This window comes from Tenrec ecaudatus, chromosome 5 (genome assembly GCF_050624435.1).
Source record: "Tenrec ecaudatus isolate mTenEca1 chromosome 5, mTenEca1.hap1, whole genome shotgun sequence".
Classification (NCBI taxonomy): domain Eukaryota; kingdom Metazoa; phylum Chordata; class Mammalia; order Afrosoricida; family Tenrecidae; genus Tenrec; species Tenrec ecaudatus.
Genome location: NC_134534.1, coordinates 147,955,224 through 147,981,334, shown reverse-complemented (window position 1 = coordinate 147,981,334; position 26,111 = coordinate 147,955,224). Strand labels below are relative to the sequence as shown.

Genomic DNA, 26,111 nt, shown 5'->3' with positions numbered 1-26,111 from the left:
GTAGAGGACAGTTCAGGGAAACATCCCAACGGGGCCAGATCTTAGGAGAACAAACACTTTTAGTCCCTGCCTTTTGTAGGGCTTCTCTTTTGAGTCTCTGAAGGTGTACATATACACCTATCACCTCCAGATGGGTACTCATTGGGTTTGACTTTGTATTGTGTGTGTGTGTGTGTGTGTACACAAATTCTTCTTTCTTGCATTGTTTCTTTGGGTTCAGAAGACTTACCCGTCCATGTTTGATTCACCTCACCCTGGTCACTGATGGAACTGTTAGAGCTACTTGGCTGATTCTTGTGATGCTAATAAGTGCCACATAGGAATCTGGGAAGACCCCGACCACCGCGTTTCCTCTCCCTGAGACTCCCTGCCAGGCTGCGGGAGTTGATGCTGCCAGCTGCCAGCTGCCATGCAGTTGCCTCCCTTGATGGGGATCAGACTGTTGGGATCTATAAGGTTTTCATTAGCAAGTTTTTTGAAGTAGAGCTACATCCTTCCTAGTCCGTCTCAGTCCGGAAGCTCTGCTGAGACCTGCTCAGCATCATCGTGACAAGCAAGTCCTCTGACAGACAGGTTGGGTGAGCAGGAGGTGCTGGCCAGGAAGCAGCCGGGCTCCTGCCTGAGGGAGAATTCCACCGCTGAGCCCCCACCACCTTGGAAGATGAGGAAGACTTTTGGGTTTTCTTCTTAATTTAGTATTTCTTAAGAGCTTTACTTAGGTATAATTCCCATGCCAGAAAACGTACCCACTTAAAATGTATGTTTCAAGGGTTTGTAGTCTGCGGACAGAATTGTGCCAACTATCTAAATTTAGAACTCGTTCATCACTCAAGAAAGAAATCTGGTCCCCAGTTTCACTCCACAGCCTCTTCCCATTTTGTATCAGTGGGCTCCTACAATATGTGGTCCTTTGTGGCTGCCTTCTTCTACTTAGCATATGGAAGGCTTCATCCATGCGGCGGCACGTGCCAGGACTCCATGCCTTTTTAAAAAAAATCATTTTATTGGGGGCTCGTACAACTCTTATCACAATCCAAACATACATCCAATTGTGTCAAGCACATTTGTACATTTGTTGCCCTCATCGTTCTCAAAACATTTGCTTTCTACTTGAGCCCTTACTATCAGCTCTTTTTATGGCCAAATCATCAAATCATATTCCATTGTATGGCTGTACCACATTGTACTTCTCCAAAGGATAATAGTTTTAAAGAAACAGCCATGCCTCCCGGATAAAGATGAGATGGAGCAGTCATACAACGACAACGATGCCTTTGTGTAGCTCTTGTTCAACTTGCAAATGCAAGCGAAAGACGAATGCCACTGTGCCTGCTGATTTGCACCCGAAATCCAGCAAAAGGGTCATGATCTCAAGTCTGTCGTGCAAGCCCTGCGTGGAAGTGTGCGGTCTCCTTTTAGTGACTGAGTGACTATTTCTGCTCATCCACCCCTGCCCTAACTTTACATGGCTACCGCTACATGCAGCTCATGACAGTGTTGAGCGTCTTCGCACATGCGCTGTTAAAGAGTTAGAACCAGATATCCATCCGCTGAAACCCTAGTGGATTCTGAGGTGGCCGGGTGCTCTAGAGTTTTGTTCTCAGTTGTCATGGGGCCCCGTCAGATGGACTGCCAAACCTAGCAGTCCTGCCAAGGAAGCTGGCGCTGGGGAGGGGCTAAAAGGAACGCACTGCCACTGAGGAATTACCTGACTCAGATGGGACCGGGTGATTATCACGAGCCGTCCAGTCGGTCATGAAATAAATAGCATTTGAAGAGGTGTTTGGGACAGAAGAAAAGGCCCCAGCCACGATTGGATTTGTATAGAGTGAAGCCTTGATGGGTGATTTTGTGATTCTTCTGGGCACGTTAAGTAGCATATTTCTTGTACATATTTGTCAGATGGGATGAGCTTTTGTGAAAGGTGGAACCCACTGTAGAGTGGGTCTGCCCCCCCACCCCCATTTCTGACGTGGGTTGTGCTAGGCAGGTCTTGGCTGTGGCATCTCAGAGTGATCAGGCTTACATTTAGTAAGACGGCACTAGCCAGGAGGATCTCATAGCCTCCCTGTAGGGCAGGGTAGAACTGCCCCCAGGGGCTTCTGAGGCTGCAAATCTTGACCAGAGCCGAGAGCTCTGGTGGGTGGGTTCGAACTGCAGCCCAACACAAAACTCACCAGACCACTACGAACTCCATGGCAGCGAGTTTGGTTTCCTTTATCCAGACAAGAGAATACGGGCACTGTATGCCAGCCGAGCAAGGTCGAGGCCAGCTGAGTTTCTGTTTCAAGGTTTTTTTCTTTGCCCCCGTTCCTACTTTGACTTTGAACAATGTTATATTCTGGTAGAGACGATCCATCAAGCCTGTATACCGGGTATGCCTCGAACCAAATTCATAGTGTTTCGGAATGAGTTGGTATCCTAGGAAGTAGACAACAGCCGAGGGGGTACCCACTTTCCCCATTGGGAAATTGAGGCACTGGCGTAATGACTTTTTTTTAATAGTTGAACAGTAATTGGAACAATAGCATTATCACTTGAGAACAGAAGCAAGCTCTCCTTGCTTTTAGTGGTTTTCCATGGTTTCTGGGCTGGCTGTCCCTGGGCTGGGCTGATAGGCTGCCTGGACAGCAATTCCCTGATTGGAGCATGCTCACTGGGCGGGGGCCCTGGGGCAGTGTGAGCAGTGGACGTGGTGTGGCTGGCTCCTATATTTAAAGTTCTGAAGGGGTAGTGAGAAAGGGCAAGAGGAGAGAGACGCGTGCGTGCGTGCGTGCATGTGTGCCGGGCCCTCCCGAGGCACACGCAACCATCACAGAGCAACGTAAACAACTTTCCCTGGGGATCGGGGTCAGACCTGAGAATGTGCATTTTCCAGACGTGTCTCGGGATTCTGATATGGGTCGCCCATGGGCCAGTCTGAAAAGGTCGGCACTAAGTAGTGCCTCGATTAGCGAACGGAAAAGACACAGGCAGATTTCGATGGATTGATGAAAAGTAACCGAGAACCAGTTTTGCTGGTTGGACCTCAAACAAACAGAAAAACCGCACGGCAGAAAGAGCGTGGTTGAGTGGCAGCCCCTCGTGCGTCAGCCCCTCGTGCGTCAGAGCGGCTCCTGGAGTTTTCAGCAGCACTGCTTTGGGAAGTAGTTGGCCAGGCCTTGCTTCTGCGGTTCCTCTGGGTGATGGGAACCACTAGCCTTTCAGCTAGCAGTTGAATGCATTCACTGTTTGTATCACCAGGGGAACATTTTAAGACATGATTAGACTAATCAAAAGTTGATGGACTCCCAGTTTTTCCGCGCTATCTTGTGAAGTCAATTGAACTTGCCTGTACAGGAATGTTAGATATTAGTAATTTGATGAAAATCCTGAGCTCAGAATATGATTTTGCTTCTGTATACTCCACCTACTTTTAAATCCCTGCTGGAAAGAAATTGTTTGTCGCGTCTTTTCCATAACTCCACTCTCTGTCCCTTTCAGCAAATCTGCCTGAACCAGGGCTTTGGAGTGGTTCAGTCTGATTGGGCTCCCTGCTGAGAATGCATATTCACCCCAGATGGATTGAATCCAGGACCTATAGTAGAACAAGAAGTCCAGGTGGTTTTTCTCTATACCTACTTAAAAGGGCCATATGAATCACCTGGGCACCTTGTTAAGCTGGCGTACTTTGTTTGCAGAGGGGTTGGGGGTGTGCAAGTTTTTGCCAATAGGTTGAACTGAAACAAACCAGTTTAAAACCCTGACCTTGGCCCTCTCCCAAGGACTTAGCAGTTGTCCTGGTGAGGTAACGTGGTTTGTGTGGACTTCCGTGGGAGCTAGGGTTTGGAGTTGGTATTACCATGGTCTCTATCCGGCCTCACCCCGTCTGTGCTCTCAGCCACCTCTGGGATCCGTAGCAAGTCTGCTCTGAGGATCTTCCATAAGCGTCCGCCTTCAGCAAGAATGCCTTTGCAGCTCCTTGCTGAAACCCCAAGTACGTAAGTCTGAATGCATCGTCACGAGCCTGGACAGAGCTGAACGAGTGTCAGCCTGTCCCAGAAAGAAATTGCCATTCAGATCTCAATTCTCAATCCAACAGATGGAACCCACTCAATTACATGAGCTCACATCTGCTGCCTCTGCTTCGACGGGGCTGTGCACAGCGTGCTGCGTGGACTGACTCCAGGAACCCCTGGAAAGCATACCGTAATTGAAGTGAGGTTGACAAAGAGTTAGGCCTTCAAGGTTAATGGCATGGGGAGAATAATGAAGCTGGAGCATAGTGACATAAAAATGTCAGTGGTTACAAACCACTCATCCACTTAATTCGCTCGAAGTTAGTATAATCTAGCAGACCCCAAATTAAAACATTTCACGTTTGCTTTATTCCTTCATTAGTCTAATTCCCATTGACCTTGTGTCAAAGCTGAAACAATTTAGGAGCATTCTAGCATGGGAGCAGCTTCAACGAACACTGTCAGCACATGTGTGAAGAAAACAGGTTGCAAGGCACGTGTAGGTTCTGCAGTCTACTAATTGCATGGCATCAAGCTTTACTCGGTGAGATCATTAAAACTGAGCCCTGGGAAGACACACTGACTTTCTGAACTGCCAGGACATCTGTAGTGACCATCGCCGCTACTGTCCAAAAGTGTGCCATGCTGGCACATGGTGAGTGTTTAGCACTGGCTGGGCCTTCATTGCAGCCCCCGAGTGGCACAATTACATTCTTGGCTACTAACTGAAAAGTTGATGGTTCAAATCCACCCGGAGGCACTTCAGAAGAAGTGGCTGGTGATACACTTCCAAAACAATCACAGCTGTTGGAAATTCTGTGGTGCATTCTAGCGGGACACACGCAGAGTCACTGTTTGACAGGAACTGGGGGTGGTGTGGCCCCGTGTTTGTAGGCTCACCCGTCGGAAACAGGATGGAAGCACAATGACTTGCAGAACAGCCCTCACAATCAAATTTGTGTGACGCTAGAAAGATATCACAAGGCGTGTACCATCTTTGGTTCCCGAGGGTGAAGGCCATACGTTACTGCAATGATAGGTTTGAATGAAAAGACCACTCAGAAGGGCCAAACATTTTTGAAGCTAGAATCCATCCAGAGTGTATGCAGAACCCTGGCCACTTGGTAATACAAAAACAGAGACCCTCGTTTTAAAATAGGGGAGGGGGTTGAATGGACATTTCTCTAAAGAAGATGCACAGGTGACTCCTGTGCACACGAAGACATCCTCCGTATCAGTTGTCATTGGGGAAATGCAGGCAGGACCAGGGGAGAGACCATTGCCCCCGTGGTGTGCCTCAGGTGGAGCAGACAGACTCACACATGTCCATGAGACGTGGAGAAACTGGGCCCTTCACACATTGTAGCTGGACTGGAGGGTGCTGCCGCCCCTTGAGAAACTCCTGAGCTGTCCTCGAAACTGCTAAGTGCAGTCAACGTACATAGCGCCACGGGAGTTGAGATGTATGTCCTTGCATACATTATCCCTGGTGCCAGCAGCTGATGACTGGGTAAATGACATGCTGCTTCAGTACCTGTGGCTTCATCTCCAAGGGGTGTGAGTTTCAGAGTGTTCTGTGACGTGGGTGTCCCGTGCTTAGGAAATTGGATGAAGACCCATGGATATGCGGCTTTGGGGTGCTGCCATGTGGTGTGGTGTGGTGTGGTGCAGTGCATTCTGGGGCAGCACCTGCTATGGATGCCACAGGTGAGACCTGCCTGGCCATTGCCACTTTCTGTGCTAAGCCAGGGGTAGGCAGGCCAGTTCTCCCGTGAGAAGCCGCTCAGGGAGGTGCAGGCTAAGGGGCTACTTTTCTGCCAGCACCCACATACAGGCCCAAACTTGGGGACTAAAGTCTCTTGAGTTGTGAGAACTGGAGTTGGGACTTAGAGTTGGGAGTTTGAGCCTGGCCCTCCATCACCTCAGACTGGGTGGCTTACAGGCAAAGGTGAGGCTTCAACCCGAGAGGGGGTCTGGCATTGGACACATGGGTGCCCAGCCCACAGATGGACATGCCTGCGTGGCTATCATGCAGCAGAACCAACCAAGCTAACGTCACGGCCATCAAGGCGATTCTGACTCTCCTTAGGATTTCTGAGGTGGTTAGCCTTTCTGGAAGCAGAAAGATGGGTCTTTTTCCAGCAGAGCGGCTGGTGAGTTTACCTTGCAGTTAACAGCCAGTGTTTAACTCGGCCAACAGGACTCCCAATAAAATATTTGAAATTAAGAGGGAAAGAAGTATGGATACACACCGACAACATGGAGATACTTGAAATCAGTGTGCTAAATGCAAGGAAACAGCAGACGTAAAAGACTACACTCTGCGGCTCAGTAAAGCCCTCGGCTGCTAACCCAAAGCTTGCCGGTTGAACCCGCCCCCCCACCTGCCCGGAGGGAGAAAGATGTGGCGGTCTGCTGCAGTGAGCACTGACAGCCTTGAAACTCGTGTGGGTGCTTCGCCCCGCTGTTCCCACAGCCAGCACCAGCTCTCCAGCCACCGATCCACAGCAAACATACTTGGCCACTTCACGTGGGAATTGCATGGTGTGTGAGTCATATCTCAGTAACTCATCCTTGATGCCACTGAGCCAATGCCGGTTCACAGCAACGCATCTTTCCTGAAGCAGATTGCTCCCGTGCAGCAGTTGGTGGGTCCCAGCTGCTGACCTTTTGATTGACAGCCAAGTGCTTTAACCACGCTACCACCAGGTCTCCTTCACAGCTCCATAAAGCTGTTACTTCAATGGATTTTGAGTTGGAGAATGTGTATTGCTGTTCACTCGTTCATTTGATTCTGTGCAAGGGTCTTTTTGTGTGTCTACATTTGCTCACGTGAAAGTCATTTGCATGGTATTCTCACTCTTACCACCTGTAGACCCTTCACTTACTGCCTGGTGGAGTTCCAGGTGTGTGTCAGGTGTCTGTCAGGGGATGGTCCCTCCTGAGCAAGGCATAACATTCCTCAAAGAACTGCCAGTGTAGACGGTGTTCTTTCCAGTCAGAACTAGCTGTCTGGAGGCATTGGTGTTGGCAGGTGGGGTTCAGTCACGTTGTGCATAGGGTTGTCATGTGTCAGGGCAGACTCGGTGACCACTGGCAGCAGCAAGACATCTTGCCAAAAAGAAAAGCATGAAGCAATAGTAACTCAGGTAATCCCACCAGCGACTCTAGAGGAAGATGAGGCCATCTGCTCTGCAAACTCCACAGGGGCAGTTTTCCTCTGTCCAGTAGCATCGCTGTGAGTTGGAATCGACCATAGCAGTAGGTTTTTCTTTTTTTTAAATAATAAGTTGGCATCTGGGGGTGTGGAGCAGTTGGTGGATCCAAACTGCTGGCCTCACTCTGCCGCCAGGGGCCCTCAAGTGCCCTCGAACCCCAGTTTCTCTACAGTAGACACTGCCACAGGGATAAGATGCTCCCAGTGTTCAGGGACGTGGTGAGGGAGGGCGGGCACCTTTACCCTCTCAGCCTCTCTGTCTTAGGAAGGGGATTAGACTATATGACTGTAGGGTGTAGTAGATCTTTACTGCCCAAATGCATGGCAGTGTGCTGAGGTACTGAAGTAATGATGGGAAGTGGGGTCCAGGGGAGGGACGGGGTGGAATAAGGGGAATGGTTTAGAACCATAAATCCACATCGTTTTCCCCAGCCTTCTCCGCGATCCCTGGCTATTGGCTCTGTCACCACCCTCGTTTTTACCCATGGTGGGGGGCGGGGGAGTCAGAGCAGAACTTGCTCCATAGGGTTTTCGATGGGTGCATGTTAGGAAGTGGATCGCCAGGCCTTTCTTCTGAGCAACCACCAGGTGGACGGAACCTGCCAACAGGGGCATAAATTGCCATCCTGCCCAGGCACGAGAGTAGCTCACGATCATCTCCAAACCGCAGGCATCAAACCAGTCCGGGGAGTCCTTCCAAGTCAGCACACCAAGTGCCCTGAGTTACATCTGGGACATGCAAATAGCCCTCTAACTTAAAATGTATTTCATCACATTCTTGGGCACAAGGAAGAACTGAGAAGGGCGAAGTAAGCTACACATTATGCTGAGTAGCTGGCTGCTCCAGGGGAGAAAGAGGAGGCTGTGTGTGTACACCCATCAAGATTTCAAGACTCGGAAACCCTGCCCTATAGGCTTGTTGTTATGAGTCAGAATCGACTTGATGGCAGTGGATTGGATTTGGGTTTTTTGAGTTTTTAAATAGGTTTGTACACTGTTTCAGAGATGCCAACTTCAATACTTCTTGAACCTCGTTAATTTTTATTTTAACTTTTGCAAGCATGGAGAGGCCATATGTTGCTTTGTCTTTCTTGGGTTACCCTGTCCTCTTGATACCCAGTGGGAAGATACTTAAATTGGCGCTTGCCACAATGTATCTGTGGATGTGCACCAGTATAAACTTCATGGCTCTGGGCAGGTCACCCAAGTCCATTCCAGCCTGCACTGTGTTCCGGAACTCTGCCTGTTGGCTCGTGAGCTGGGCCTTACCTTTGAAGTGCAGGGCAGGCCTTTCATCTTCAATGGTTTTCACTTAATGACAGCTCGCCTTTGATCAGCAGCACCCTTTCCCTCCTCCTCTGCTTCATAATCAGTCACTTGGAAGCAAGGAGAGGCCTGTCTTAGGTCCAGAAACTGCCACAACTTTTGCGAGCACAGTGGTTGTTTGACCTTCATATCTTGAGTAAATACACTGAAGGGGAGCCAGCCCTTCCTGGCCTCTCATTGATAAAATGTGCTCGCTGGGTAATGTAAACATATAAAAGAGAGAGAGAAGAAATACAATGTTAATCACATCTGTTGTTGAGTTGGCGCCAGCCCTGCACCATCCTCACCACCATGGTCTGCTCCTGAGCGCCTCCCACCTTAGGGGCTCATCGCCCAGCCCCGCGCCAGACCAGATTCTAAACAGCAGTTACCCGTTCATAAACTTGGACCCCTTCCTTCCTGCCCCCACTCCAGTTGTTTCAGTTTTTTCGGAAGCCCCTTTGTCCTTTGTGAGCTTTGCCCTTGAGTAAGTACAGACTCACTGACACATCTTTCTCCCACGGAATGGCTAGCTGAGTGCTTTAACCACCGCACCACCAGCGTTCATTTATCCCTTTATGATTCCATATAAAAGCTCCAGCATCACGTGGATGCATTGTGTGTGGACATGTTAACTTCTAAACGTTAATGGAACGTTTGTTTTCGGATTGAATGTTATGGCTTTATTTTTTTAGTGTCATCTTGAGTCTCCAAAAAACCAGACCACACTCTGCCAGCTGGTCAGTTCTGACCTGTAGCGAACCAGGAGGCCTGGGTAGAGCTGCCCCTGTGGGTTTCCGAGACTGGGAATCTTTACGGGAGTATATAGCCTTACCTGTCTTCTGTGGCGCAGCTGGTGGCTTTGAACTGTCGACCTTGTGGTTAGCTGCCCCAGTACTTATGGTTTTTACACTAGGGTCTTAAGATTTCCAGGTAGCCCTCATGATGATGATGATGATGATGATGATGATGATGATGATGATGACCACCACCACCACCACCAGCCCTAAAATTCTGTGCATTTTTTATATGGGACCCGGTTTGACAGTTAACCTTTAAACTAATACTCCTGTATCCGTTTCTGGGGTGACGAAGTAGAGTTGGGATCTGGGTGTGAGGAAGCAAAGGCCAGGTAGACAGGGCTGCCCCAGGGTCCTGGAGTGAGGAAGGAAAAGAGAACTTGGGGACTGCGCTCTGGTGGCTTACCAGCATGGTCAGGGTGCCAGTCAGTGAGGGGACTAAGGACTGGACTTATATGATGCAGCCAGTCAGGCCTGTGCATATTGTCAGATACCAAAGATCCAGGAGGCCCGACTTTCCAGAGAAGAATGTGCTGGAGAAGGTGGGACTGGAGCCCTAGCTAAATCTTCCAGTGAGAGGATCTTGCAGACAGGTGGCAGGGTAGACAGAAGGAATGTTCCCAGCATTGGGGAGCAACTTGAGTAGCCTTCCTGCCAAATGTGTCACGTGACCCAAAACACCAGGAATTGCTGGGATTCCCCCCTACTGGTCTGGATCCTTTAGAAAGACTGATGGGAGCGGCCAAGCGATATTCTTTGATACTATAAGTTGCCATCAAGTTGCCTCTGAGTCACGGCAGCCCACCTGTGTCAAGAGTAGCACTGACTTCTGTGGGTTCTCAGCGGCCGATAATTTTGGGAGTTGATTTCTAGGGCATCCTTCCAAAATTTTCCAAATAAAAAGTAGAAGAAATAGAAGTACTTTTCTAGTGGGATTGTCGAATGGTATGTCCTCTGTGGGAAGCAATATGGGGCTCTCAAAAAGTTGGGAATAGAAAAACTATATACCTAGCAACCCATTGACGTGGTACATAGCCTCGAGCAGCAGTTCTCCACCTGTGGGTCGCAACCCCTTTGAGGGTCGAATGACCCTTTCACAGGGGTTGCCTGATTCATAACAGGAGCACAATGGCAGTGACAAAGTAGCAATAAAAATAATTTCCATGTTATGGTTGGGGGTCACCACCGCATGAGGAACTGTATGAAAGGGTCGTGGCATTAGGAAGGTGGAGAAACCACTGTCTTAGAGATAGGAGAGCTTCAACATGGATAGATGGATGCACGGTTCACAATGAAAGGATGGAAACAAATGCCCAGCAGTGGAATAAAGGATGAATAAAGTGAACACACACACACATACTGGAATACGGTGCCAGGTTAAGGAAGAACTGCTCATAAAACTCTTCTTTGTGACGTGGTTCAACCCGGAGGACTGAATGCTGAGTGAGTCAGTCACTCTCAAAAGGTAGATCTTGTATAAGACCACTATTCGAAAAAAATCAAAGAGAAAAAAAGGATTTACCTGGATGCTCAGTCCTTGTCGCCAGCGTATGCACAGACTGAGTTTCAGCTGTCTTCCTTCTACCCGGTCCTCCTTCAGTCAGTGCCTATATTTCATTCGGTTGGTGTTGAGGGGCATTGAGCCCTTTAAATCCTTGTGAAATTTGTTTTCCCAAACTGAAACTACTGGCAGTATTTAATCATGTAAAGGGTGACAGCAATGCAGCTCATGGGCTAATGTGTCTCTGTGAGACATGGAGGCCGCTTTCTGAGAGATTTGACTCAGGGCTGTTTGTCCACCCCAACCATGTGGGGATTTTGGACCAACTGGCATTTCAGAGTCGGGGTAGAAATGGCTCCCACAACCCATACACCGAGTAGGTGTGGATTTTGAATTGGTTCCTGGAACGTTACCCTCTTCCTTTGGAGTCTGGGCTGGCGAGCTCTGCCCAGAACAAGGGGGAGACGAAGCAGCTGTGACCAGAGTCTGGCTCAGAAGCAGTGTGCAGGGTTTGAGTTGCAGCTGGACAGTATGGGGGTGCTGCTTGGGAGCCCAGAAGAGGGGGGCTGGGCAAGGATGCCTTTGAACTGGACTTTGAGCATCGGAATGACCCCAACATGGCAGGAGGAATTCTGGGGGCCAATCCAGCTGAGGCACCTAATTTTACAACGAAAACGTCACTAAAAAATGTGCTGGAGGAAAAAATGAGGAGCTGATACCAAAGGCTCAAGTAGAAAGCAAATGTTTTGAGAATGATGAGGGCAACGAATGCACAAATGTGCTTCACACAATGGATGGATGGATGGATGGATGGATGGATGGATGGATGGATATATGGATGGATTTGTGTTCAGAGTTGTACAAGCCCCCAATGAAAGGATTTAGAAAAGGAAAAAATATGTGCTGGAAAACTCGTCTTATACACGAGTTTGTACAGTCGTTAGAGTGTGTGGTGGGCACTCGCATGTTGAAAGCCAGCAGCGAGTCAGGACTGTGCTGGGTGCTCCTGTCATGGCTCTGAGGCACACCTGTGGGCTAGCACACCTGTGGAAACAATGGAGAGCCAGGCAGCCGCCCCAAGGGTCACGTGACATGGCAGGTTTCGAGCCCTGCCTAGCCAGCTCCTCCCCTTCCTCTCAGGTGAGATGATGGAAATGTTACCTGTACTGACTTCATTATCAGAGAGAGACCGTCCTGACTAGGAATGAGAGTGACAGAGGTGTGCCCATTGCCCCATCCTCTCATCGTCAAAATGGGTCACCCACAGTTTGATAAACGACCCTGGGCACTGGAAGCCCTCTGCAGGTTTTCCTGGAGCGTCAGCCACGCCCCTGCATACAGGTAAAGTCATAGAGGCTCAGAGAGATGGGAGACGTTTGTTCCCAAGGACAAACGGTGTTTGGATCCCAAAGCCCACTCTCGAGCATGCTTGCCTGTCTTGGTGCTGGGGTGACAGGGACCACCAACGAGGGGGACAGCGTGCACCGGAGGTTATGCTCCTGGGAATGCTCTCCTCTCTGGCATCCTGCAAGGAGAGCCACTGGAGGGGCTCAGTGTGATTGATGGGGGGAGAAGCAGTCTCTCCTCCCCCTCCCACAATTCTCTGCTGCACTGCTTGTCTCCCCCTATGGTCGCTGGCTGATTCCAAGGCTCAACCTTCCCAAGGTGCGTGAAGCCATCGGCCCTGCAGAAGCCCGATGTGTGGAGGCTGCAGGTACTAGTAGAAGCTTTAGAGGGTTAACCTGTTGCATTCCAAAAGGCCGCATGAGACCATTTCTTTGGGTATGCTTACCCACCGACCTGTTGAAGAGGCCCTCTACTGCTTCCCCCGAGCTTAAGTCTTCAGAAAGTTTGGCTCAACTCGTGAAGAGGTTTCAAAAAGCCTTGTTCTGCTTCCCCTCGTTTAGCAATTCCTTCTAAACGCGAGTGCTAGCAGAGGAAACGGAGCCCTCGGCAACGTGCTTGATTCCAATGCCATCTGCAAACAATTTATTTTAATAATGCTCCTCCCCCTCATTAACAGTAAAATGTTACAAAAGTGGGTTTGCAAGTACATATACGGAAAACTGTCTGCAGAGCACAAGCAGCCATCTCCCCAGCACGGTGGGTTCTGTGCACTTGCTGTGAAAGGTTCCTGAGTGACTTGTTTTCCTTGGGGCTCAGGGTCATGTGTTGGTACCGGAGGTGAGGGGGGCGTGGCACCTCAGGTGGGGGAACCTGTCATGTCACGTGACACATTATAACATTAGCCTAATGGTATTCAGCAGTCCTTATGCCTCACATCTCACACAAGAAGGAGATCACTGTTGGTTTGGCTTGATTTTTCTGGTGGCCCTGAGTAGGGGTGGGGGATAAAGTTAATAAGCTCAGCTGTTAACTGAAAGGTGGAGTGAAGGAGGTGCCTCAGAAGAAAGGCCTGGTGATCTACAACTGAAAAACCAGCCACTGAAAACCCTATGGTTTTCTGAGCACAGGAGGCGGCCGTGAGTTGGAATAGGAGTCAATGAGTGTCTTCCTTCTCCAGCTGCTTGTCTTCCACTCTCCCACTGACAGGTGAAATACAAGCTTTGTACCAGGCCCGGAAGACCTCACATCGATTAAGAATGGGTTTTCTATATTTTCTGCATTTGTAATCTTCTTGTTGTTACGACTTTGAAAGCAGGGCTGCTTGTGCTCAGAGGCTGGCTTTCCTCTGGACCCTCTGAAGTTGTGGGTGCCTGGAGAGTGGAGGACCACAGTAGAAGTTGTGGTTATGACTCCATCTGGGCCAGAACCCCCAGGAAGCATGGTAGCGTTTTGATCTTTTGGATTGCAGTTGGGATCGCAAAGCCGAAACCCAACGGAAGCCCAGGTCTTCCTGCTCCGAAGAGCAGCTCCCGGCCCACCCCTCAGTGCACGCGCCAGCCAGAGAATTCCGGGGCCGTCCCCGCTGCCTGCCTTGTTGACCACTGCGTGTGCCTGAGCTGTATGTAAAGACATCATTGAATCCTCTTCCACCCGGGTTACAGTATTCCATCTGTGACGACACAATTCCCTTGTGAGTATAATCGAGCAAGCGAGGTTAGAGACTGTGCTGACCCGCAAGACAGCAACATCATGTTAGGCAGTGTCAGAACTCACTCGGCGAGTGTCGCTTCATGGCTGTGGCTATGACAACTTTTCATCTCTCAGCATTCTAATGAGTGGGTTTGACTTAACAGAACAACCCTTCTGCTCGTTGAAGCCACAATGGTCCACGCTCAAAATGTGAGAGTTACAGCCGCTCTGTGCTTTGCGTCTGATTTTCTACCCTTTGCCCCTCTGCCTCTGTACAGTTACAGATGTTGACAATCAGCAGGGACTGTGGGCATCTTGCTGTCCCTCCCTCCTCAGAGGAAGGTGCAGGCCCCAGAGCACCCCCAACCTGCCTAGTGCAAGCCAGTAAGACCCCTAGGTGGCTTGCATGTGCAGGCCCCATCCACCCAGGAAGTTCCAGGGCCACCATGGCCGTCCACCTTGTGGGACAGCGCAGGGCAGGCCCCAGGCAAGGCCCAGCCTTCTGTCCTCTGAGCCTGAGTGGCATCTGGGCCTTAGACAGCGACTTCTACTCCTCCTCCTCCTCCTCCTTCCTCTTCTCCTTCCTTGTGCCTCCTCTTCTTCCCTCTGTTTTATTATAAGCTCTTTGTCCACATGCCATACAGCATGGCCATCCAACTTCTTTGATCCCAAGCAGTCCTGCTGTGTTGAGTGGAAGCTGTGGGTTCTCCTCTGTGTCAGACCTCAGTTTTTGTCCTGTCTCCCCATTTCTCCCCTGCCCTCCGCTTCCTCCTGCTCCTTCACTGCCCCTGGCTCCCCTTTAACTCCTCCCACTTCCTTTCTCACTGGCAAGGCACCCTGCACAGCTAGGAACAATAGGGCATTTAGGCCCCACATCCCAGGGCTCCCCCCTCCAGCTCTTCTTATGCATCAGCTCTGTGACGTGAGCAACTCACTTCTTGAAACACAGATTTCCTGAGCTGTGAGATTAGACTTAGTCTTTCCTCTGGCTTTACAGAGTGAAGAAAAGCCAGGAACATGCATGATATTTTTAAATGCCTTTACATGAAATATACTCCTATACAAACCTTTCCGCTGGCAGAATGGAATATTTGTAGGATAATTTTGATCAACTAGGTGTGCATATGTCATCAGCAGTCGCTGATGCCACCTTCTCCCTGGGCCTGGCCATGGCCTGCTCGGTGGCGGGGGTGGGGGTGGGCGCGGGGGCGTCTGCACTTGGCAGAGAGACCACAGCCTCAGTGGTGCACCAGAATTCCGGTCAGTTGTGGCCTGGCCACCTGGATGGCAGGTCAGGTTCTGCAGGTTGGGTGCTGTGAATCTGAGGCTCCTGTGAGTGACCAGGTGAAAGGTACATTGCGTTGCATCCTGCGGGTTTGTGGAATTGCAGGCAACCCTCGCGCCGCAGGCAGACGGTACGTCACATGTTTTATCTTTGTTGGCTTGCCTGTGCTTCCTCGGGTTGCCTAATAGCTCTCCTTATTTAAAAAAAAAAAAAAAGAAAAAGAGCTACCCAGAATGGGAATAGTCACCCGGTTTAACTCTTTGAAAGAGATCCTGTGTCTTCACTGTGTTGCAGCTCCCCAGCTGCTGAAGTCTGGGAGACAAAGGCATATTCTTTAAGAGACAATGAGTTAGCCCTGGCTGCCGCAGAGCCGGCTCTAGACCGTCATGAGCGTGGAGATTGGAGGTGGATTGTGAAATGTGAGCGCAGAGCTGTTTTATCAGGGTGCTCCCGTGGCAGCCCGGTGATGTCAGCCTGGTTGCCGGGGGCTGTGGTCAGACAGACGGAGACAAATCACTGTAGCAGAGCTGGTTGGCTTATTGGTAGCCTGAGTTGTGGTTTTGTGTCTTTGATTTAAGTTCAGATCTGGCGAAGGAATGGCATAGTCTCGGACCTAGCAAAGATCAAAATTGTGGGATAAAACCACTTTCTGTGGGGCATGGAGATTTGATTGGGGGTGGGGGCAAAATCTCTAAATATCTATCCTTAAAAGTTAGAGCATGATACTCTGTAGTATAGTTGACTTTGTGCCAGCCCACCCTGTGCTGTTTGGAAGAGCCGGCGGTCATGTGCTCAGTTGCTGACCTGAAAGGTCAGCAGTTCGAACCCACCAGCCAGGCCACAGGAGAAATGGCCCTTCTGTGAAGATTGCTACCCTGGGCCCCTATGGAGCAGCTCTTCTCCAGCCTGTCGGTGTCACCGCAAGGAGGCCGAATTGACGCGACAGGAATGAGCTCGGTTATATTTGGGGGGTTGTACGCTATTTGACTTGGTTCCATAACATGTCACTATCACTAATTTTGATTGATTTCTTATGCATCATGCCATAACTGAAATGCACATACAGCTCTCCGCTGGCCTGTCCTTTGCGGTGAAGGGGCAGGAGGGCAGAGACCCGAGTTCTAATCCTGCCGCTGCCCCGGACTCTGCCGTTAACCCAGGCACACTTGTTAATCTCTTGGGATACCGGTTCTGTTGCATGTATCCCTAGTGTGAAGGTTTGGGCCAACATGATTTAGTTCTGATGCGTTTTATCTGCTTTTCATGCACCGTTACATGAGGGAGCTTAAAGTATGTGGAACGTGGAATTAGAAGAGCATGGGTTCTTTTCCCAGGAAGTATTTGAAGCCTCTTCATATTTATGGAGGTTTTAATTGACTCCCTAGACCTCGCTCAGAGGACTGGGAGACATCCGTGAGCTAGAACACTGGAAATCAGCCCTCCACGCGACTTTTAATGAAGTTTTTTTCAAGCTTGAGCTCCAAGTGTACTGCCTTCGAGTCCATGCAGACTCCCAGTGACCCTAGAGGACGGGAGAACTGCCTCTGTGAGTTCCAAGAAGAATTCTGTATAGAGTAGAAAGCCTTGTATTGCTCCAGAGGAGCGGCTGGTGCTTTTGAACAGCTGACCCTGTGGTTAGCAGCTGAATGCATAACCACTGGGTTCCACAAGTCTCCTTCAACAGTGACGTAAATGACTGGTAAGGAGTACTTGGGCATATCAGTTCTTCCTCATACCGTGTGAAGTGCAGTCAGTTTATTGGAGTGTTGAGCACTTCCAGATCAATAAAAACTGGGCTTTAAACTAGTGTGTTGGAGTCCAGCCCTTGCTGAGGACACGCCGTGTCAGCCCAGATACAGTATACTGAATCATAATCTACATGAGTTGTTGGGTAGTCTTGTTTTTTTAAGTAATTTATTTTGGGGGGTAGTCCTAAATGTGCCTAAGAATCATCTGAGGATTTTGTTAGGTGCCCTAGTGGCCGCTCACTGCCATCAGGTTGTGGCCCCATGAGGGAGAAAGAAGAGGCTTTTCAGTAGCTTAGTGGTTACATGTTGAGTATCTAACTGACAGGTCAGCAGTTCAAAACCACCAGCTACTCTGAGGGAGGAAGATGAGGCTCTCCTGCAAAGAGTTAAGAGTCTTAGAAACTCATTGGGGGCAGTTCTACCCTGTCCTATAGGATTGCTATGAGCTGGAAGCCATGCCGTAATCTTAGATGAAAAGGGATGAGATCATTACTCCATTCTTGAAATATGTTTGTTTCCCTCAATGATTCCCTGCTCTGGGCTCCTTCCCTTTTGCATTCTGACTTTAAGAGCAGATTTTTTCTTCTTGTGATAATTTGTCCAAATTATGATATAGCACATCATAAAGCTAAGTGACTTTATTTTTAATTCTTTCAGTTAAACTTTTTATTTTTAGATTAATACAGCTTTCTGAAATCTTGGATTAATTCTTTGCTCATCTCCCAATGAGGGGAAGTTGTAACGAATATTTTTAAAAGCTCGCAAAAATTGACTTAAAAGATAATGGAATTTTTTATGGACTTTTTTGAAGACCCCTCATATTAGAACTTCCATCACGACTGAATCCAGCAGTTAAAAATATATATGTTATGTACTGTAGGCATTTTTTCAATAACATACATACAATTATTTTCATTAAAAAGTCAGATGCATTCTAAGATTGAACTTCTTTAGTTATAATTGTGAACAAAAACCAAAAAGAAACATTAAATGGACAATTGTAGCCAAGCCAGGTTGGGAAACTCAGTAATACACTACTGGATTACTCAGACAGCTCAGAGCTCCCTTCTCCTGTTTATCCTTCAAAAGGATAAAGGAGAAAGATAATCTCTCTTTTTTCAGTTTCCAAACCCTTGGGAAATTTGGAACACACATTAGAACAAAAGGGGAAAATGTCTCTGTACATCCCCCAAGATAACTTCCTTGGGCGCGTGCGTGTGTGTCTCCGTCTCCACCCGCCATGGTCAGGACGGTACACATTGCTGCTGCTCCGTCTGTTTGCTGATAGGTCCTGCACAGCCTTGGGCATGGAGCAGGCTCCCAGCCGCTCTGACTCACTGATGATTGCAAGTTGTGCCTGAGCTTTCAGTGGGCTCTCGTGAATCCAAGTGCCTGAATAACTCCCAGCAGTCCTCTGATTAGGTTCCTTAGAGCATACTAAGTAATGTCTTAATTTTTTATCTGATTTTAACATCAGAGAGAAATAAAACTACAGTAACATAAGACTTGTTTTTGCTCCAGGGAAAATTAATGGATGAATATCATGAAAATGAGAAGAATCTATAATAGTACTGGGGTCTCATGTCTGTGCGTATCTGCCTACCTGCATGTGTTCCTCCCCACACACACACACAAACCCACATTTTGGCAGGGCTTAATAGCTTTACTGAGATATAATTCATGTACTATGCAGTTCACCCCTGTAAAGCTTATAGTTCTGTGGTTTTAATATATGCACAAATCTGTGTAGACTTTGACACAATATCAGAACATTATGAGCATCCCTCAAAGATGTCCCATACTTATTAGTGGTCATGTCTCACTATCTCCCCTCCCAGCTCTGCCAACCACTAGTCTAATTTCCATTTCTATGGAGTTAGCTCCTCTGGGCATTTGATATGAATTAAACTGGCTACTATGTAGTTGTAAGGTCATCCTCCTTGTAGGTGTATTTGTATAGCCAAATAATATTCCACTGTGTGGATATATCACATTTTCCACACATTTCTCATTATTGACTATCTTGGTAATCTGACATTTTACATTTACAGCAAAAGGAAAAAAATCTAATTTGCACAATTAGCATGACCTCTGGTAGTAACAAATGCTGAGGTGTGAGGTGGGAGTAACGCCTGCCCTACTGATGGTTAAGGATATGTGTCAACTTGGCTGGTCCCTGATTCTCAGTGGTGTGACAGCTGACAAAGTACCCTGTTTCCCTGAAAATAAGACAGCGTCTTATATTAATTTTTGCTTCCAAAGATGCGCTAGGTCTTATTTTCAGGGGAGGTCATATTTTCCCATGAAGATGAATACAGTACACATTTATTGTTTATTGTTTTATTAAAAGAGACCTCACACTTCCGGTCTGCCCCTGCTGTGCTGCGGCCAACAGTGAACTGTGGGCGGTGCCACCGCTACGGTCCAGAGTCTAGCGTTATGGTAGCTTCAGGGAGGTCTTACTTTCGGGGGGATGCCTTATATTTCCGTGAGAGACAAAACTGTAAGTAGGTCTTATTTTGGGGGGATGTCTTTTGGCGAAACGGGGTAACAGGGAAGTTGGCAGTTAATGTACAGTCATCTTCTGTGTTGTGATCTGATGTCGTCATGCCTAACAGCCTCATCTTGGAAAGCCATGTTGATACACGAGGCGTGGGTGTATTTATGCAGTCATCGGTTGTTAGAAATACCTATGTTTTATACCTTTTGACTATTATGAATAATAGTCAAACTTGAACATTCATGTACAAATTTTGTGTGGATAAATTTTTTTATAGCTCTTAAATATTTCCTTAGGAATGGTTCTGTGTTTAACCATTTGAAGAACAGCCAGGTTGTTTTCCACAGTGCCTGCCCCACTTTCCATGTCCACCCACAGTGAATGAGGGTTCTCTACAGTCTCACCAATACTAGTTATTACCTGGTTTTGATCATAGCCACGGTAGGGGTATTAAGTGACATTTCATTATGATTTTGAGTTGAATGTTCCTGATGGCTAATACTTCATCATTTCTATGCCTTCTTTTAAATGCATCCCTAAATCTTTGAGAATTCTTTATTTTAATGGTATCTTTGTTCTTTAGCACATCCTGAGCTCTATAATCTGGCCACCCCATTGCCCTGCCTCAAGTAGTCATCCATTCAGTTAGTATGTATTGACCATCTGCACTACGGAAGGGGCCTTGCTCTATGCTCGTAGACATAGACAGTGGATAAAATGCTCTCTGCTTTAAGGGGCACAAAACAAAATAGGAAGAGAAGTGCCAGAATGAGAAGCTGCTGTGGGTGTTCAGAGGAAGAAGTAATGACTTTCACCTTGAGCGATCAAGAAAGGCTTCCTGAAGGGGAGGGGGCATTTTAACAGATTGGCAAAATGGATAGTATTAAAATACAAGAAGATTGGGGAAGGAGCCCGAGTCAGTGTTGTGGCTCGTCTGGTTTAGCTCTCAGGGCTGAAATGCTAGGATTCGCAGCGAGAATAGTACTGGGAGTGAAGGCTGGCCAAATGGTGGGTTTGAATGCAGGATATTTTTCAGTGTCCTGGGTATTTCAGGCTCTGGACCAGCTGACGTGTTCACAATGATGTTTTGGAAGACTGATTTTACAGCAGTGTGTAGGGTGATGGGGACGGAGGGGGAAGAGATTGAACGTCGCATGGCTGGGTTTCTGTCTGGAAACAGACACTGTGCCTTGGACGAAAAGAAGTTCTATAAGTAAGAAATGCCCATGAAAGCTCTTTAATATCATGGTTTCCAAATTTATCTGACCACAGACTTACTCTTTTACCTTGGTTCAGTATAATCCATGAGGTATATACTGTGGGTTTTGTTGCCTTAATTCAATGTTATACAAGTTATAATTTCTTAGTAAATGCTAGTTGGTTGGTTACTTGATAGATGGATGATAGGACTGTGGATCATATGATTGGATCACATGTGCCAGGATCTGAAAGGAACTCTTGTTATCAGCTATTTCACCCTATCCACATCTCTTGTTGCCCCCAAGTTGACGCTAACTCAGGGTGGTCTCACGGGTTCCTGAGTGGGTGGGACTGGGGCTTCAGTAGAACCAGTCTTGAATAAGAGTCAGGATCAGAAACCAGTGCCCTCATTCCCAGAGCAGATGTTCTCTATTTCATTAAAACAATTATAGCCCCCTTTGCCACGTATTCACACAAATCCTAGTGGCACTGTCAAATAAGCGTTGGATTGCTAGCCACATGGCTGGCGGTTCAAGCCCACCAGCTGCTCCAAGGGAGGAAGATGAGGCCGTCTGCTCCCATAAAGATTTGCAAAACCTTGGAAACCCTATTAGGGTCAGTTGGAGTCACAATCAATTCTGTGGCGGCGAGTAAACAACTCAACAATCACAGCATAGTCTGTTGTAAGACACAAGGCATTGGCGTGGAGTCCTCAAGGATGGGGGTCCGTAGATGAATGGAGGCTCATACTGGAGAGCATAGGGTGAGGGTGAGGGGTGGGGCAGGGGGTGGGCATGTATAATTTAGCACGGTGTGAGTATTTGCTGTTTAAAGTGAAATACAAACTAGGAAGCAAAGTCAGCATAACTGTACGGAGCGTCCTGCGTGTAGCAGGCCCGCCTAGGACCTGTTTGGGGGGCATTTCGCTTAAGATGGAAAGTCCCAGCTTGCTGCCGTGCCAGAACCCTGAAACGAAACCCTGGCAGGAGGAGTCTGCGGGGTCACTGTATGTTTGCTAGTTTACTTCTTGCTGGCTAAACTGGCAAACATTCTATTTTTCCTGGTAAACATTCAGAAGGCTCTTCCCTCACTCCTTTCCCTAACAACAACACGCTTGTCGTGCAGGGATGAAGCAGACGTCTGTTCCCGCTGCCCGCACCTCTGTGATGATAGGAAAATAACGTGGAGGCAGACAAAGGTCTCCTTGCTCAGAGACCACAGGCCCCATGAAGCTGCCTTTCACCTCGTAGTCCTCCGAGATTGTGACCAAGTGGGGACAGGCTTTGAGGGCAACACGCCCAGCACAGCAAAGGGGCCATTATCCATGCCAAAGAGGGGCCCCTCCCAATAGGGCTGGGAAGTTGGTTGTTTTCTCTGAAAGCGAGGATTGCATCTGCGTCTACCTTGAGAATTATCCGAGGCGACAGTCAGTTCAATTTATAGTCAGGAAAAAGTTACCACTCAAAGATTTTTAAAAAAATCCGGCCTAAAACACTTTACCAAGATGCCTACTCACATTAAACTAGCTCTGACTTCTGAGAAACGGTTCCTCGCAGTTCCTTACGTGTACGCTTGAGACAAATTATAATGTACAAATAATAACCATGATAGGTTTACTGTGCCACTTTTGAGTATACTATAAAAAGAAGGTATTTCTCATTAAGCCATGTATTTTTATTTCTTTGTCATTTGGGGGAGGGGCGGCAGGGGAATGCATGAACTACCGACCCATACATTTTCTTCATTGTTTGAACAAAGTGACATACCAAAAGTATTTTTTAATGTAACAAGCCAGAAAAGTGAGCTGGGTGTAGCAGTTTTCAGGAGTTGGGTGCGGAGGGACTTTGCGTACAGGTATGGAGACAATGCCCACATGTCGAGACTTTTCAATTTTTGAAGTGACCTTTCCAGATTGTTTGTGGCCCATGCGCGCCCCCCCATTCCTTTATCGCAGCTTTTATTTTTAAACTCTACCCCAAAGTCATCGTGCTAAAGAACCACGTTGATGTAAAATGTCTCCGCCTTGGCAGCTGACTGTACATTCAGACCGTATTCTGGGAATGGCAGGCGGCCTGTCCCCTTGCCAACAACTTCCCACTGGGAGTCGTCTCGCAAGGGGGCGGGCAGGCGGGAGGCGGGCCTGGGGGACCGCACTGGGGGCCTTGCTGCTCCTTGACCGCTCCGTCATTCTCTCCGCGCAGGTGAAGCTGCTCTCAGGGGAGAGCCCAGGATGCAGACCCTCCCCGTGGCCTCTGCCCTCACCAGCCACCGCACAGGCCCTCCTCCCATCAGCCCCAGCAAGAGGAAATTCAGCATGGAGCAAGCGGACGACGACCTGGACTGTGAAAACGACCATGCTTCCAAGATGAGTCGCATCTTCAGCCCCCATCTGTAAGTGCCTTCTTGGGGCCGGGTGGGCGTCTTTGCTTCGGCTTGGGTGCACCTCAGCGCTGGCGCCGTGGCTCTGCAGCTCGTCCAGCCAGTGGCCAGGCTGTGCTGGTTATGCAGCCCGGGTCTGTGGTGCTCCTCTGCTGCCAGGACGGATCCCTGGTGGCACAGGGGGTGAGAGAGAGGCCACTGTACCCCACCGGCTTCCCCACAAGAGAAAGACGAGGCGCTCGCTGCTTCTGGACAAACTTAGCCTCACCAACCACAAGGAGCAGTTCTACTCTGCCCTGTGGGGTCACTGTGACCTGACTAGACATGGGGACTGCCTAGACAGCGGGACGTTTAGTGTGGGTTTGGGGGCACGTGGACAAGATGAGCTGGAAGCACCACTCGAAGGCCGTGCATGTAGGGTGTTGTTGTTAGTTGTTCTGCTAGAGAGCGTGCAGCTAACTTTGGTCACTAATGGACACATGGGTGCTTCCTTCTTTCCGACCTTCATGCTGTCTATAAAGACTGCCGTGTTTGAAGGTCTGTGTGTGTCCGAGACAGAAGGAAAGTCTAGCACCTGAGGTGACCCTGGGCAACCTTTGGCTTCTGGGGTCTAGAATTGCTTTCATCCTTCATCCTTACCTCGTGTGCTCAGGTAATACACGTGAGCTCTTCCCAGTGAGAGACAGATTTTTTTGGTTGGTTTGCGACAGGGTCTTGCTGGCCACTTTGGCGTTTGCCAGGAGTGGCCTCGAGATCTGCGTGTCAGGCCTCTATTCACCACCAGCACACGCTGCAGAGTGGAGATGAATGGCTTTGACTTTCTAGGCCTCAGGTGCCTCGTTTCTGAAGGGAAAGCGGGGCTGAAGTGCAGGTTTCTGAGCGGGTGGAACAGGACCAGGTTTGGATTTGACAACTGGCCAGCGCCCAGTGCCCCGTATTCTGCCTTCTTGTTGCCACACACACTTCCCAAGGAGTGTGCAAGCAGCCTTATTGTATGTTCTCAGTGCTTACCGATGCCAGGCCCAGTGTCCCTGTGCCGCCTGGGGTTATGATGGGTTAGAGATCAGTGTCTTACCGGAAGTAGGGTGCTGCCACTTTATCTTGGGAGGAGCAGCTTGTTGTGTGCAGGTAAAAAGATTCTTCTCTCCCCGCTCCCCCCAAAAAAACCAACACCCCCCCCAAAAAAAACCTCCTCCCAAGTTGAATGAGAAGCCTGCAGGAATTGTGGCATCGTCAGAGAGGCTGGTCAGTTCCAGATCATGCTTCTGAGGATGCGGCTATTTCAGGCAGGAATGTAAAGCCTGGAGAGTCCCGGGCTGGCTTCCTCCTTGGAGGAAGGCCCTTCCGCAGCCAGAGGCAGCCTGACCACTAGCCGGCCCTGGCGTCTCCTCCCCTCCCCTCTCCTCCCCTTCCCTCCCCTCCCTTTCCCTCTTCTCCCTTTCCCTCCCATCCCCTCCCGCTGCTGTCTCAGCTCAGGCAGGCCTCGGCGTGCCACACATTCCAGTGTGCTGGGCCTGTTGTGTTCAGTCATAAGACACTGACAGAGGTATTTACCCTCGAATAAATCACTCCAGTGTTAGTCAGAGGCTGAGCCTGCAGTCTGGGCCCTGGAATGTGCTACGGTCAGGAATCCAGTGCCTAGGCCGTGCAAAAACAATGAGTTCTCGGGAGCAAGTGGGGAGCGGCTCAGAACGTAAATGTTGGCTGCTACCTTTTTGGAGCGCATGCTTCCGCGAGGAGGAATTTTCTTCTGCTCTCACACCCCCTGCCCCCAGCCCTTGGAAGGAGAAGTTTGACCTTATGTTTTTCTTCATTTCTTTTAAAGAGAGGAGCGGCAGCAGATAGTCAGGTGGGCCTTATTTTAAATCCTACGGCTGCCTAGCAGCTATGAGGCCTGTGCACTCCACTTGCTTTACCTGGGTGTCTTGCCTTATCTGTAAAGTGGCGGTGAGGATGCCTAATGTACACACCTCTTGTGACATAGCTTGACCCCATACAAGTGGTGGTAAACCATTCATGTACTCAGCCGCTAACCAGAGAATGGTTCAACTGCACCACCAGACGTCACAGAAGATAGACCTGACGATCCCCTACCCCCAAATTAGCCACTGAAAGGTCCTGTGAGCACACGGGGCTGCCATGAGTCAGTCACCTCAACAGCCATTCTACAGCGACGTGCCTGCATTTGAAATGAGTCTCATACAGAGATATGGATCATAGACCGCTCTATACAGCTATGTATATGCAGAGTTATGGGTATTCGCCGAGAGTAAGAATACAGCTGGGGGAGGATGGCGTGTCTGAGTGAACACTGTAGGCAGGGTCCCTGCTTCTCTTGGGGGTGGGGGGTATATAATAGCCCTATTCTATAGGATTATCATCAAGTTCGTGGTGAAGTGGCTGGCAAATGGTGAGCACTCAGTTGGAGAAGGTATTACTATAACCGCAACCGCCCCCCCCCATTGTTTGTAGGCTTTAGAAAGTGATTTTGTAACTCCCCCAGTAGCTAACTGTGGGGGCGCTGTCAACAGTTTCCAGGTTTAAGGCGGGAGATGGGATTGCTACAGTTCATGTGCACAGTGCCATCAGTAAGGAGGTTTTAGGAAAACAAGGCAGGGCCCCGCAGCCTGAGCAAGGAGGAGGCTGAGCCGCGCTTGCTGGTGCATCGCGCCTGTCACCACTTGCTTACAGTGCGGCAGTCGTGTTCTCGAACGTCATGAAGGGCTTCTTTCTGCCTGTGTTTGCTAAGAGCCTAATGCTGGGGCTCAGGGCAAGTGGACATGTGCTCTGTGTCCTCTCGGGCTGGTCTCCAGTAGGAACTTGTTTGGGTGGGACGTCTTCTCCCGGACACAGATAGATCGAGCGCAAGGCCCCTTCTTTTTGTTAAAATGTGTAAAACACTTTCAGGAGTAGATTGTAGGATCCTCATTTGTCCAAAGGAGAATGGGCTGGTGCTATTTGTCTCTTCCAGGAGATTTCAAAATGATTTGGGGGTTCTAGTTTCTTGGAATATGTTAAGAGTGTGTATTGAAAGTGTTTTCTTCTTACTCTATCACTAGAGAAATTTCACTATGTTTGGAGAATAGAGTATTGTTAAAAACTTTGGGCAGCGCTAGCTGGAGGTTTTTGAAGGTGCACACTT

At 48.9% G+C, this 26,111-nt stretch overlaps 1 protein-coding gene across 4 annotated transcripts in view; it reads left to right on the top strand.

Annotated features, from left to right (window-relative positions):
• The window catches only part of VGLL4 (vestigial like family member 4), a 156,686-nt gene that overhangs the window by 89,444 nt on the left and 41,131 nt on the right, over positions 1-26,111 (top strand). For all 4 annotated transcript variants that reach the window (XM_075550033.1, XM_075550032.1, XM_075550031.1 and 1 more), the window contains one exon: positions 22,792-22,981. In XM_075550033.1, coding sequence (XP_075406148.1) covers positions 22,792-22,981 — 190 coding nt within the window. The remainder of the gene's footprint in view (positions 1-22,791; positions 22,982-26,111) is intronic.